At 38.5% G+C, this 16455-nt stretch overlaps 1 protein-coding gene across 1 annotated transcript in view; it reads left to right on the top strand.

Annotated features, from left to right (window-relative positions):
• taok1a (TAO kinase 1a) overlaps positions 1-16455 on the top strand; it is a 245509-nt gene that overhangs the window by 174112 nt on the left and 54942 nt on the right. The window contains exon 14 of the mRNA XM_039757195.1: positions 15044-15181. Coding sequence (XP_039613129.1) covers positions 15044-15181 — 138 coding nt within the window. The remainder of the gene's footprint in view (positions 1-15043; positions 15182-16455) is intronic.

The following is a 16455-nucleotide window of genomic DNA, read 5'->3' as shown; positions in this document are numbered from 1 at the left end:
TACCCCGACAGAATTTCTAAAATATTGGCCATTGTTTAGAAAATATAAGTAATCGGGTAGAAAGCTTTCCTTTTAATTAGGGAGTGTGCTCAGGTGAGTCAAATTATTATCACCTAATTGTGAGTGCTCTTTTTAAATCATAATGATAACTGAAATCATCCAAATGAGCCTGATCAAAAGTTTACATACCCTGGAATGTTTAAGGCTGATTATATACTCTCAGGTTCACATTAAGGGTATTTAAGGGAGAGTGTCCTTTTTGATTATAATCAGTGTGTGTACATAAATAGTCAATTTAAATTCATGCAGAATTGCACTAACTTTGCTGTATACCAAGCCATGGGAAAAGCAAAAGAACTTTCAAAGAACCTGTAAGAAAAGATTGTTGATTTGTATAAATCAGTAAAAGGATATAAAAAGATATATGGAGATCTGAAAGTGCCTGTCAGTAGTGTTCAAACTCTGATAACAAAGGGCAAAAGTAGGGGTTATGTTGTTACCAGGACCTGGTCAGGTAGACCAACTGAGATTTCTGCCACATCTGCCGTGATCATTTTTTGAGCTGCCAAGAAAAACCTGCAAGCCACTTCAGCTGCGGTACAGACTTTTTGGCAACCAAGTGGTGTTGCTGTTTCAAGATGCACACACAGTAAGGAGGTACTTGAACAAAAATGGGCTGCATGGTCGAGTTACAAGAAAAAAATCCTTTACTGTGGCAACTGCACAAAACAGCCCACTTACAATATGCCAAATTGCATGTAGACAAGCCTTAAAATTTCTGGAACAAAGTACTTTAAAATGAGTCCAAAATTGAACTTTATGGTTACAACTATTAACACTATGTTTGGAGAGGATGCCACAACGAAAAGTACACCATCCCTACTGTGAAGCATAGATGGATCTCTGATTTTCTGGGTGTGTATAAGCTTCAGAAGCACAGGAAACATAGTGAAAATTAATGTCAAGATGAGTGTAGCTTGTTACCGGAATATATTGGAGGATAATTTACATTCATCGGTCTGGAGGCTGTGCTTGGGATGCACTTGGATCTTCCAACATGACAACAATGCAGAACACAAGGCCTAGTTGACCTTTCAGTAGCTACAGCAGAGAGAAGTGATGGTTCTGAAGTGGCCATCACAATTTCTTTGAGCCACTGTGGGGAAATCTCAGATGTGCAGTTCATGCATGACAACCCAGGAATTTGAGACATGGAGGCCTTTCACCAAAAGAACGGGAAGTTCTGTAACCTGAGAAAATCAAGGGCCTCTTTAACAACTATCACAATAGAGAGGTGAGTAGCCCATCAGGTAAACAGTGGATGTAGCCGTGGATTATGAGAGAAGATGAAAAGAACGATTGACAGCTTTTTCGTTAAGAATGTTAAGTTAGGGCCTGATCCGTCCGAAAATCATAACCAATGCTCTGACACGGAGCCATCAACCTCCCAAGTTATAGCAAGCCCTAGTCCGGAGACAGTATTAGATAATGAGCCACATACGATCGAGTCCGAGCCCACTGAAATTAAAAGGGGTAAAGTGTATACATTTCAAAAAGAGTGGCTTGACCAGTTTCCCTGGCTAATATACAGTAAAGCCGATAATATAATGCACTGTATTTACTGTAAAGAGTGTGGGAAGACCATGGCCGACAGTAGTGCATTTGTGACTGGTTCTAATACATTTAGAATCGAAACGCTGAAAAAGCACAATGCATCTATAAAACACATTACATGCCGCGATAAATGCACTGCTCAAGTGTCCCCTCTCCCCGCTGCCTTTCAGCGGCAGGCAGCAGCAAACAGATCATCAGACGAGGCCGAGATGATAATTAAGTTTAACGTTGCCTACAATATTTCAAAAGAAGAACTTCCCTTATCTAAATTCAAGTCCGAAATAATTCTTATGAAGAAAAATGGCTTGAACGTAAACCCGACGTACAGCAATGATTTCTGATCGACGGAGACACAGATATCGCCACAAAGGAATGCGTCATTGTGTACGGTCGTATCTTGCGGAGAGGAAGACCGGTGAATGTACTTATTGGACACATTGAGGTCGAGCATGCTCATGCCCAAGTCTGGAAGATTTTGATGCTAGAGAGAGTGTGGCCAGCTGGTTTAGTCAAGGCCAAACTACAGGAGTTGGCCATCCGAGGGGCATGTGACTGCAATGGAGGATAGTCCATAAGACATTGAGCCATGAGATATTCAGTTTGAAGCCCTTAAAACACTTAATTTAGATTTTCTTTTTAGTTAATTTATCTTGAGATTTTTTAAGTTTAAATTTCAGCTCAGTAAAGCACTTTAAGCACCAACACTTTTTCAGTAAATTACCTTTCTTGTAGAATTGTGCTTGCCTTCAAATAAAGAACTTTATATTGACCAGATTGTTAGTTAATCATTTACAAGTCAATATTGCCTATATGGACAGCGATTAAAAAAACAAAACAAATAAATAAATAAAGTGAACGTGTAAAACTGTAGTGTTAAATGTGATGCGGTTGAAAATTTGGGTGCACCTAACTTTTGTGCTGGTGCACCTAAGAAAAAAAGTTAGGTGCAACCAGTGCAAAAAGTTAGTCTAGAGCCCTGGTGATGCCTTATAGTTTAACTTGGATTCCATTCAAAATAAATTAAAGGCTTTTGCCTGATTAGTCATCTTTTCTTCAAAGTATGGAATAGATCTTATATATTCTTCCAGGGTATTTAAACTTATCAGCACAACTTTGTGTTTTAAAATGCTTTAATTAAACATTTAAAAAGGTTTAAAAAAGTTAATACAGTAATCCCTCCTCGATCGCGGGGGTTGCATTCCAGACCCCCCCGCGATAGGTGAAAATCCGCGAAGTAGAAACCATATGTTTGTATGGTTATTTTTATATATTTTAAGCCCTTATAAACTCTCCCACACTGTTAACATTATTAGAGCCCTCTAGACATGAAATAACACCCTTTAGTTAAACGTTTAAACTGTGCTCCATTACAAGACAGAGATGACAGTTCTTTCTCACAATTAAAAGAAAGCAAATATATCTTATCTTTAAAGGAGCCCCGTCAGGAGCAGAAAATGTCAGAGAGAGCGCTCGCAAAGAAAAGCAAACAATCAAAAAATCAATACATGCTTTTAAGTATACAGAAGCACTGAGATAAAGCGGCATTTTGTAGAAGAGCGTCCGTGTCCTCTGTGCAAACAGCCCCTCTGCTCACACCCCGTCAGTCAGGCAGAGAGAGTGAGAAAGATAGAGAGAAGCAAACAAGCGCCACGCGGGAAGCATATCTTATAGCATTGAGGAGTTTTAGTTAATATGTAATACATGCTCTGATTGGGTAGCTTTTAAGCCAACCGCCAATAGCATCCCTTGTATGAAATCAACTGGGCAATCAAACTGAGGAAGCATGTAACCTAAATTAAAAGACCCATTGTCCGCAGAAAGCGGCGAACCAGTGAAAAATCCATGATATATATTTAGATATGCTTACATTTAAAATCCGCGATAGAGTGAAACCGCGAAAGTCAAAGCGCGATATAGCGAGGGATTACTGTACTACAAAAACTTTAAATGTTTAAAAAAAAAATAATAATTTCACAACAATGAAAACTGTCATGCTCTTTGGCAAACTTAACCAGCTTGCTGTTTATATTCCTATCCAGGTTATTTTTATATATTTAAAAATGCAGTGGCCCCACCACTATCCTCGAGTCACACTACTTTTAACATCACCTAATTCTAACAAGGTTCCTCACAGAATAACGCTTTTGTTTGCTGTGTTTTTGCAAATTTTGTACCCTTCTACACAATACAGCCTGAATATCCACTTCTTTTAGTTTGCAGCCCCAACTCTAATATGGAAATTTATCAAATGCCTTCTGAAAATTAACATAAATAATATCCTATGCACCTCTCTGATTGTATGCCTTTGTTGTTTCCTTGTAGAATTGCAGTGTATTACTAAAACACAGACTGCCTTGTCTGAACCTATGTTGATAGTTCACTAACACTCCTGTTCTTGCCATGCCTTAATAATTTCTTCCATTAATGTACCTGTGTAAATTAAGCATATTAAGCTTACTGGTCTATAGCTAGTTGAATCTACCTAATCTCCATTTTATACAATGGGATATTTGCTATTTTTTCAGTCCTTACAAATTTCCCCAGTGTGGAGTAACGTTTGAATAATGTATGTCCAGGGTTTATATATTGCTCAAACCAATTAAGAGAACACTTCATCCATCACATTGTAACATCAATAATAAGCAATTGTAAAACAACTTCACCTGTTTTGGTGCAAATCAACATGAGAACATGTGCACTGGAGAGGCAGTGACCTTGTCATTATGAGTAGCATGAGATGGTACCTGCAGCCGATTCAGATGAGAACAGGATAACACTGAGCATGTGTGACAAAAATGAAGGAGTCTGAAGGTAGCATGATGAATGTTAAGCAGCCTGAAACATCATCCAGCATGACTAGTTTGGGGGTGGTTCAGTTGATGGTCTTCGGTGCCATTTCCTTGGAGGGTTGCACTGACCTCCATCTGCTAGGCAACAGTACCCTGACTGATGTTAGGTACCAGTATGAAATCCTCAGAGCCATTGTGAGACCTTGCAGGTAGCCCTAGGTTCCTCCTGTAGCCATTGACTGACCTGCATGATCACCAGACCTGAATCCAGTTGAGAATCTATGGGACGTTATGTATCAGTGCATCCAACAACGCCAAGTAGAGCCACAGACAGTCTAGGAGCTCACTGATGCCCTAATCCAGCTCCGGGAGGAGATCCCTCAGGCCATTATCTGCCGTCTCATCAGGAACATGCCAATGTGTTGTAGAGTACATACAGGCTCGTGGGGGCCATACATACTATAGAGACTTATTATGAATTGCTGTGATGAAATTTGCACAAGTTGGATCAACCTGTGATTTCAGTTTTTGACTTTGATTTTTGGTTTGATGTTGAATCTAGCCTTTTGTGGGTTAGTGATTTTGATTTTAATTGACCATTGTTACATCATTTTGTTATAAACAAATTACACAGTAATGAATATTTCATTCATCAAGATCCAATGTGTGATTTAAGTGTTCCCATAATTTTTTGAGCCCAGTGTATGCACTCATTTATTTAAGCACTCTAAGATGAGTGTTATCTGGACCTGGTAATTTGTTATATTTCAACCTATTTAATTCAAGTAGTACTTTTCACTCTGCAATTTCCAAATCACCTACAGTGGGATACAAAAGTTTGGGCAACCTTGTTAATAGTCATTATTTTCCTGTATGAATCGTTGGTTGTTACGATAAAAAATGTCAGTTAAATATATCATATAGGAGACACACACAGTGATATTTGAGAGGTGAAATTAAGTTTATTGGATTTACTGAAAGTGTGCAATAATTGTTCAAACAAAATCAGGCAGGTGCATAAATTTGGGCACCACTAAAAAGAAATGAAATCAATATTTAGTAGATCCGCCTTTTGCAGAAATTACAGCCTCTAAACGCTTCCTGTAGGTTCCAATGAGAGTCTGGATTGTGGTTGAAGGTATTTTGGACCATTGCTCTTTACAAAACATCTCTAGTTCATTCAGGTTTGATGGCTTCCGAGCATGGACAGCTCTCTTTAACTCACACCACAGATTTTCAATTATATTCAGGTCTGGGGACTGAGATGGCCATTCCAGAACGTTGTACTTGTTCCTCTGCATGAATGCCTGAGTGGATTTTGAGCAGTGTTTCGGGTCGTTGTCTTGTTGAAAGATCCATCCCTGGCGCACCTTCAGCTTTGTCACTGATTCCTGGACATTGGTCTCCAGAATCTGCTGATACTGAGTGGAATCCATTCGTCCCTCAACTTTGACAAGATTTCCAGTCCCTGCACTGGCCACACAGCCCCAAACCATGATGGAACCACCACCATATTTTACTGTAGGTAGCAGGTGTTTTTCTTGGAATGCTGTGTTCTTTTTTCCTCCATGCATAACGCCCCTTGTTATGCCCAAATAACTCAATTTTAGTTTCATCAGTCCACAGCACCTTATTCCAAAATGAAGCTGGCTTGTCCAAATGTGCTTGAGCATACCTCAAGCGGCTCTGTTTGTGCTGTGGGCGGAGAAAAGGCTTCCTCTGCATCACTCTCGCCTACAGCATCTCCTTGTGTAAAGTGCGCTGAATGGTTGAACGATGCACAGTGACTCCATCTGCTTCAAGATGGTGTTGTAGGTCTTTGGTGCTGGGCTGTGGGTTGACTCTGACTGTTCTCACCATTCGTCGCTTCTGTCTATCCGAAATCTTTCTTGGTCTGCCACTTCAAGCCTTAACTTGAACTAAGCCTGTGGTCTTCCATTTCCTCAATATGTTCCTAACTGTGGAAACGGACAGCTTAAATCTCTGGGACAACTTTCTATATCCTTCCCCTAAACCATGATGGTGAAAAATCTTTGTCTACAGGTCATTTGAGAGTTGTTTTGTGACCCCCATGTTGCTACTCTTCAGAGAAAATTTAGAGGAGGAGAGAAACTTACAATTGACCCCCTTAAATACTCTTTCTGTAAATGTCAGTTCCGAATGTAAAAAACTCGGAGAAAAACTTGGAGACAGACTGGCTGCTTTAGAAGATGGGAGTAGAAGGTATAATGTCAGAATTGAAGGTCTGCCGGAGAATCGAGAAAGTTCAAACCCTGTGAAATTCGCAGCTGAACTTTTTTCTAAAATAATCGGGGGCGACTTTAAAGCAGAATCTGAGATAGCAGCGGCTTACGCGTCGCTGATCAAACACCGTCAGACCCGACCAAGATCTTTTATAGTTCGTTTTGAACGATTATCATTTAAGCTAGAGGTGATGGCACTCCTCAGAAACAAGGAAGATATTATATATGAAAATAACACATTCGTATCTTCCTGACTTCTGTCAAGCAACAGCTATTAAGCGCGCAGCCTTCTATAATATTAAACAGCGGCTACGGCAAGCCAGTGTCAAATACAGCCTCCTGTATCCGCAAAACTGAAAGTGGAATGGCAAGGTCATTTCTATGTCTTCGCTAGCAAGGAAGAAGCAGAAAATGAATTAAGAAAGCTGATCCCGGGACTATTCTGATACATAATTGTGAGTCATGGCGGTAAATGATAATGCTAGGATTAATAATCTACTGTCTGATCTATTCGTTTTAAAATACGGGTTTTTTATCAGCATATATTCTCATATATTCTTATTATTACTTAGTATTACTAGGGCGCTATATGTTTATGTTTTATTGTGCTTAATTACGTTTTCCTCCTTTTTTTTTTTTTTTTTTCTTTTTCTTTTCTAATTATTTCATGTGTACCCTAAATGAGACTGTTCAATATCATACCCTTGGTTTACTGTTATTGCTATTACTGCATTAAGACTTGTTATGCTTATTTTGGACACATCTTTAACACCATCACCTGGGTTTATTATCTGGGGGTATCATCTTAATGCACTAAAATTGCTGAAGATTATATATATATATATATTTTTTTTTCCTCTTTTAAAGACTATATTGGTAACAGATATCTCTATCTTTTAACCCTAAAGCCCACTGCATGGGGGCTTGTGCTTTGGACGTGCTCTGTCTCTGGGTATGTCAGAGGACTGGGACTGCGTGAAGTGGGTTTTAGCCTCACTTGGGGAGGCAAAAAGGGAGGGTGGGGGTTAAGGGGGGAGAGAAAGAGAGCAGGCTTGATCTATACCTAATCTATCATCTCAATCTTTATAATTATAACTATCAACGTAATAATAAGCTGCATGGCAACAACTCTTGGGGAAATAGGAAATTAAGACCTAAACTATTTCACTTCCAGTTAAGACTATAAAATGACATCAAAAACTCAGAATCAGTGTCTCCATGATGGGACAGTTAACCGTAAGCTGGAATGTTAAAGGCCTGAATCACGAATTAAAGAGAAAGAAAGTACTTTCTCACCTAACAGGTCTAAATGCTAAAATAGTATTTTTACAGGAAACCCACTTACTAAGCAAGGATCAGTTCCGGCTGCAAAAAGACTGGACTGGCCAAATGTTCCATTCTAGTTTTACAAAGAAAACTAGAGGGTGGGAATTCTCATACATAGAACAGTACCATTTGTAGCATCAGATGTAGTATTGGATCCTGAAGGGAGATATGTAATGGTCATGGGAGACTTATCTAACTGTAAAATGATTTTGATAAATGTTTATGCACCTAATGTTGATGATAAGGAATTTATACAAAATTTATTTGCATCCATTCCCAATCTGAACACTCATAAAGTTATAATGGCTGGGGACTTTAATTGTGTTTTAAATCCACTTTTAGATAAGACTTCCTCCACAGGGGGAAGGCAACTAACACCACAAAGATAATTACAAAGTTTATAACTGATCACAACTTATCAGATCCCTGGAGGTTTTTAAACCCAAATTCAAGAACATATTCTTTCTACTCACCAGTACATCATTGCTACTCAAGGATTGATTACTTCTTTATAGATAATAACTTCTTGCCTAAGATTAAATCTTGCAAATACGATGCTATTGTTATTTCAGACCATGCTCCTATGATCTTGGAGCTGAAATTACTAAGCCCCATACACTCACCCCAGATGGCGCTCAACCGCTTCTATTAGCTGACGAGAATTGTACTGAATTTATATCCAAACAAATCAAATTCTTTCTAGAGACAAATACATCCCCTGAGATCTCTGCAGGAATACTCTGGGAAACTCTTAAGGCCTTCTTAAGAGGACAGATTATCTCATATCTTTCCCACAGAAATAAATCCGAAGCGAAGAAAGTAGCAGAGATAAAAGCGAAATTACTAAAATAGATGAAGAACATGCCAGACTACCAAGCGAGACTCTACATAAGAGGAGGCAGGCTCTACATTCAGAATTAAACCTCTTGACAACTAAAGAAACTGAACAACTAATTTACAAATCCAGACATCATTATTATGAACATGGAGAAAGCTAATAAGCTTTTAGCAACAAATTCACAAGCAAGATATGCAACGCAATCTCGGTAATCACTAACACGAACGGAGATAAAATCATCGAACACAAAAATATAATGTACACTTTCAGAGACTACTATAAATCCCTATATACTACTGAGTTTAAAGAAGACAATATACAATCTAATGCATTTCTGGATACATTACAGATACCACAAATTGACGCTTTTAGTGTGGAGGAACTTGATAAACCTCTGTCATTATCAGAATTACTGGATGCTATAAAGTCACTCCAAGGTGGAAAAGCAGCAGGCCCTGACGGCTACCCTGCAGAGTTTTACAAGAAATTCTCCGCTCAGCTAGCTCCCCTCCTATTAGCAACATTTACAGAAGCCAGAGATAACCAATTCTTCCACAAACCTTTCGCCAAGCACTAATCACTGTCTTTCCAAAACAAAATAAGGACTTATTACAATGTGCATCATACAGACCAATTTCACTTCTGAATAACGACGTTAAAATACTCTCTAAAATCATAGCTAGAAGGATGGAGAAAGTGCTCCCTCGTAATATCACAAGACCAAACTGGATTTATTAGGGGCCGACACTTATCTTCAAATCTTCACGCCTGTTTAATGTAATATACTCACCAACTAAATCAAACACCCCAGAAATATTATTATCATTGGATGCAGAAAAAGCATTCGACATGATTGAATGGAAATACCTTTTTACTATATTGGAGAAGTTTGGGTTTGGCCCGAACATTTGTGCATGGATTAAATTACTGTATACTAACCCAGAAGCTTCAGTTTGCATCAATAACATTTGCTCAGACTACTTTAAACTAGAACGTGGCACAAGACAAGGATGCCCTTTGTCACCGCTGTTTGCGATTGCCATTGAACCACTGGCAATACATTGTCGAAATACTGATCAGATAAAGGGGATTAGCAGAGAAGGACTGGAACAGAAAATCTCATTATATGCAGATGACATGGTACTGTATATATCGGACCCAGAAAATTCTGTGCCTGCAGTCTTAGCAGCACTCACAGAATTTCAAAAGCTCTCTGGTCTCAGAATTAATCTGAATAAAAGTGTACTCTTTCCAGTGAATTCGCAAGCATATAATATTAGATTAGACACCCTACCTTTGCAGACAGTTAAATACCTAGGGGTAAACATCACAAGTAAACATAAAGCTCTTATCAACAAAATTTCGTGTCTGCATGGAAAAAATTAAACAAGACTTGCATAGATGGTCAACCCTTCATCTCACACTAGCTGGAAGAATTAACACTGTTAAGATGAATATTCTTCCTAAGCTCCTTTTTATTTCAAAACATACCAATATACATTAATAAATCATTCTTTAAGCAATTAGATTCAACAATAACCTCATTTATTTGGAATTCAAAACATCCACGCATCAAAAGAGCGACCCTACAAAGACAAAAGGCAGAAGGCGGCATGGCTCTACCTAACTTCCAGTTTTATTACTGGGCGGCAAATATACAGGCGATAAGAACCTGGACACAAATAGAAGAACATACACAGGCATGGACCGCAATAGAAGTAAAATCCTGCAGTACTTCTTTGTATTCCCTGCTCTGCGCTCCAATAAACACACGTTATCGGCAATACACTAATAACCCAATTGTGCTCCACTCACTTAGAATCTGGAACCAATGTAGAAAGCATTTTAAGACGGAGAAGCTTCTATCTGTGGCACCCCTGCAAGAGAACCACCTCTTTCAACCTTCACAAACATATGCAGTTTTTAATATCTGGAAAAAATTCGGAATTAACTTGCTTAGAGATCTTTATATAGACAACGTCTTTGCATCCTATGAACAATTACATTCCAGATTTAACATTCCAGCTACACATTTCTTTCACTATCTTCAAATCAGGAACTTTGTTAAACAGAACCTTCCAGATTTTCCTCATCTTGCACCCTCATCCACGCTGGAAAAATATTGCTCAATTTTATGGAATTAGACTCCATCTCTACAATATATGAAATCATTTTACAATCCCTTCCTTTCAAAGATCCAAGAGGACACTGGGAAAAAGACCTCTCAATTAATATATCAGAAAAGGAGTGGAAAGTAGCAATGCAGAGAATTCACTCGAGCTCCATATGCGCAAAGCATACAATTATACAACTCAAAATTATATATCGAGCACATCTGTGTGTGTCTCCTATATGATATATTTAACTGACATTTTTTATTGTAACAACCAACATTTTATACAGGAAAATAATGACTATTAACAAGGTTGCCCAAACTTTTGCATCCCACTGTATTAACTCCTTAGCAGCCCTTTACTGCTTAGAGTTTATTCACTTCTTAACACATGAAAACCCCAGAAATATGTAAGTTTAGAGCATTCGCTGTTTCAATGTCTATATGAAATCAGGGTAAGGAAGAGGGCCGCAAAGATTACTGCTGGTCTGACTCACCCAGAGCATCACCTGTTCCTAATACTTCCCTCCAGCAAATGTCTTTGTGCACTGAAAGCTAAAACAACCTGTCACCTTAATGTTTTTTTCATGTATAGTTATTCTTAGGGGCGGCACGGTGGCGCAGTGGTAGCGCTGCTGCCTCGCAGTTAGGAGACCCGGGTTCGCTTCCCGGGTCCTCCCTGCGTGGAGTTTGTATGTTCTCCCCGTGTCTGCGTGGGTTTCCTCCGGGCGCTCCGGTTTCCTCCCACAGTCCAAAGACATGCAGGTTAGGTGGATTGGCAATTCTAAATTGGCCCTAGTGTGTGCTTGGTGTGTGGGTGTGTTTGTGTGTGTCCTGTGGTGGGTTGGCACCCTGCCCAGGATTGGTTCCTGCCTTGTGCCCTGTGTTGGCTGGGATTGGCTCCAGCAGACCCCCGTGACCCTGTATTCGGATTCAGCGGGTTAGAAAATGGTTGGTTGGTTGGTTAGTTATTCTTACTAATAAGGTCTGAGGTTCTACTTAGTATCTGTGTATATCTGCATGGTCATTTTAATCATCGTATCTCTTTATTTTTTGCGTTTCCTTTGTATACATCATCATATTTATCATTCTATATTTTACCTTATATTTATCTTTTGCATTCTGTATTGTCCTGAAGTTATTATTCCTGAAGTTACACCAATACTATCAAGAAAAATTATTAGTACACATTAGTGTAACCTGGCCAATAAAGTGAATTCTGATTCTGATATTTTTAATCTCCTTTAGTGTTTCTGAAACGTTTTACCTTCTCCTTGACTGTTTTACTACTGAAATACGTAAAGAATATGTTTAGGTCGTCTTTTTTGCAGTTTTTCTTCTCTAATTATCTTTCCTAATGTCCTTTTTAATGGTTGCTCTTATACACCCTGTTGGTTATCGCTGGAGTTACTAGTGATATATGCCTTATAAAACTTTTTTTTTGTCTCCTTTTCATGTTGTTTTTTTATCTCCTTATTTGCTCACTGTGGAATTGTTTATTTTTTTAGCTGCTTCCATATTTCAGGATCAACTTGTGCTACATTATATATTAAACTTTAAAATCTGTTGCGTAGCTCGTCGATTGTTTGTACACTTGAAGAGCTCATTCCAGTTTGTCCCTTTTTGACTTCATCACGTCTACTCAAAAATTGTCCTACAAAAGTTAAAATTAGCAGTTTTAGTTTTTGCATCTGCAGTCTGTGAAGATACTCAGAAAATATTGTGGAATGTATTTTGGTTGCTTGACTCTAATGGTTCATTCACCTCTACACCCTGAATTATCCTGGCTATTATTAAATGGTAAATATAGACTGGTTTCCCCTCTTGTTTGTATGTCAACATACTATTGCTGATTATGTTTTAAAACTCTTAACTGTTGTACTCTGCTATTTATAAGGCTACCCAAATTAATACTTGGGTAAATAAAGTCCCCAATGACTACTGTATAATATCTCCCTTGAAACTTGCCTATTTAATATTATTAAAAGATGCACGTTGAAATTTACGTTCTGCATTTGAGGATCTACAACACACTCCTAAAATAAGGCCTCTATCCCTAATACTTTCTAGACAAATTTGGACGTCCTCACTATGATGTGGCTCATTATCCAGTTGATAAAGACCTGCATTTAAATTTTGTTTTACTTAAATTGCACCCTCTTTCTGTTTTAATCTATCCTTCCAAAAAAATGCTTTTATAGACATCTACTGTATGTTATACTCATCCACCTCTTTTAACTAGGGTTCTGTTACTGCTGTATAATTATTATGCCCGGCTATATACAACTTCAATTCGTTGATTAATTTTGTGATACTCCTAGCATTAAAGTAAGCTGTTTTTAATGTGTTTATTTTACTTTGGCACTTTCACTTTGGGCTAGAAATTACATTAAAGTGTGTATTTGCGCTTGCACTACTGTTCATCCCTTCATTTGAAGTTATAAACCTGGCCTGTCCTAAACTCCCTGCAACACCCCAGACATACCTCCATTTCCTAGTTTATACAATCCCAGACTACTCTGCTCGTACACCTCCCCCCACGACACATTAGTGCCCCTGATTCAAACATATGCTGACATAGTGTAATGGGTCCCATCTCTTCCAGAAAGAGCCCTGTAAACCTGTGTCCTTCTACTCTACAGTACATAAAGATTTGAGCCATGTTTTAAACTTTGTAATCGCCTTGATCTTACATGGTTTTTGTGCATGTTAGAGGCAGAATTTTGGAGAATACCACCTTGTTGGTTGTGCCGTTTAGCTTGCCGTCTAGCTCTTTATATTTGAATTACAGTACTGCAACTGACATCCTGCCCTTACTTGTGTCATTTTTACCAATATGAAAAATGACTATTCCCATTCTAGCCCCGAACCTATCTACCCTTTCAGAGAGCCCTCCCACCTGTGCATATGGAAAGCAACACACTATGCAAGATTATGTCTCTGGAGTAAACCTGTGTCTTAGTCCCCCAATATTAGTACTTCTCTCATACAGGGAATATGTTTTGAGGTGACATGATGAGGCTTCTCATCCCTGCCTAACACCTCAGAGATTTCAGAGTGAGAGTCACTGTTGATCCACAGGGTCCTGAAAATTGTTTCACACTTCCAGTTCTGGAATTGATGCCCCTACATCATGTCCGAATGTGACCCACCAGTCTCTGCTTATGTGGTCTGGCTTCTCTTCCCACACTGCTTTAGGGATAAACGCTATCTCTCTAAATGACACCTAGGCTAAGTTTGCCAATTCCCTACAACACATGGGCTAGCCATCTCTTCCTCAAATTCAGCTACCATGGGCTCAAGCTGCTGGTTTGGCTAACATCTCCTATAATAGTCTTCAAGAAGGCCCAGCTCATTAAGTTTCCCTCCAAAAAATCTAACATCAACTTGTATTGTATTGGCCTTAGTATTAAAATTTGGAATTGGATTTCAGAATTGCCTAACCTATAATTATTAAATTTAAATTATTAAAATTAAGAGATCAAATATAGTTTAAGAAACTACTGCAATTATTTAAGATCTGCTAGCACCATAACCTCCTGTAATACGCTCCGCCGGCAGATCCCTGTTGTGTGTCTGTCTTTCTAAAGTTTTCTTTTCCCCTGGCTGTTTCCCTAACCCTGTCTCCCCTCTTAATACTTTCAAACTCTCTGCCTGTACTTTTTTTTTACTTAAAATGTGTTCCTTCCTTTTAATGAACATTAATCCTCTCATTTATTCCAAAATTTGCTAACTGATTACCATCCACTGCTTCAGTGCTAGTTATTTACATATTGGCTTACTGGTTTCTACCACTGCTTGCCCTGCTCTACACCCTAGATATCGCTAGATGACTGTTATCCAAATGTGGAGCCATTTCTTTTTACATTTTTTTCTTTGAAGCTTGACACATGGTCTACATTGTAATTTAAATAAATATTCCTTCTTATGAGTAAAAGCTTATGCCCTTGCTCTTTACTAGGTAGGATGTGTAAGGATGCTATATGGTGTAAATAAATAACACTACATCCTCTCCCCCCTCTCCAAATTAGTCACATTGGTATGTTTATGCATTTCATTAATCAGTGATAAATGTACACTTAATTTTACTGTTTAGTTAATAGTGTATGCTGTTTTTCAGGATGAAGAGAGCTACCAAGATGATACTGATCCACGTGGGAGACCATGTGAACCACAATCTCCACCTGCACAGACTCCAAGGCACAAATCTCATCACAGAAACAGAGAACATTTTGCTACTATTCGCACCGCTTCACTGGTATGTACTGTGTTCTGTGCTTTTTAACTCTTTATTCACTTGTAAATAAATATCAAAATTAGAGTACACAGAACTTGTTTCAGTTTGCATTGCGTATGGGTTTGTTGAAAAGAAATTATTTAGGGCATTTTCAGTATATTTACACAAAGTCTTCAAAGTTCTTTTGTAACAATGCGTTTTAAATCAGGTTTGGAAAAAACACTGTCAGATTAGTGACTTTGATGTTGTGAGATTCATTCTTTAAGTGTTTGGGAAAAACATCTTGGTAATAATACTTAATGGAATATTAGTAATATTTAATGGTCAAATCATATTATTCAGAATTTCAAATATCCCACACTCCTGATGCTTTAGCTTTCCAAATCTCTCCTTCCTTTTTAAGTTTTTTTCCTCAACTTTCATAATGTTAAACTCCTCAATTAAAGGTTAATCAGTTATTGCAGACCTCTTTTCTAGCCTGAATTAGTTTTACATGAAGGAAGTAAGATAAAGTAATTTTTACTGAAAGACCTCTGTAATTTTACTCCCATCCAAACCACTCATGTCAGTAACTTTTCACACAATGTGCATTTGTGTCACAGTTAAAATTATGGAGACTTTTACCTTCTGTAACATGTCCAAAATAATAACCCCAGATTAAACTAGTGAATTGACATGAATTCTTTCATTTTATCTATTCCAATATGACTAAAGTTACAGAGGTCCTCCAGTAATCAATGCTTCCTGAAGTGATATAGCGCCTAACTAGAGTTCAAGAACCCCCCTAGGCGCTTTACAACACAACAGTCATTCACCCATTCACACACACATTCATACGCTGGTGATGATAAGCTACTATGTAGCCACAGCTGCCCTGGGGCACACTGACAGAAGTGAGGCTGCCGAACACTGGCGCCACCAATCCTTCCGACCACCACCAGCAGGCAAGGTAGGTTAAGTGTCTTGCCCAAGGACACAACAGCTGCATTCTCATGCCGGGAGCCAGGATCGAACCTGCGACCCTCCGATTGCTGGACCACCCGCTCTACCGACTGAGCTACTGCTGCCCTAATATATATATCAATATACAATTGTTGTGCTCATTGAATTTGGGGTCTTACATCACCTGGAGTTCCATTGGCGTGCTGATATACACAATTTATTTAACTTCTTTATGGAGAGTGATATATGCAGTTTTTTTATTGGTATGGAAATGGTTTCCATAGTCACTTAGTATTTCATAAGTAATTCTCGTGTAGGGAAAAAGAGGAGGACCTTTTGAAGTCACGTTGCAT

This window comes from Polypterus senegalus, chromosome 6, assembly GCF_016835505.1.
Source record: "Polypterus senegalus isolate Bchr_013 chromosome 6, ASM1683550v1, whole genome shotgun sequence".
In the NCBI taxonomy this organism is placed as follows: domain Eukaryota; kingdom Metazoa; phylum Chordata; class Cladistia; order Polypteriformes; family Polypteridae; genus Polypterus; species Polypterus senegalus.
The sequence above is the reverse complement of the archived record's forward strand: the minus strand, read 5'-3'. Positions and strand labels throughout refer to the sequence as shown.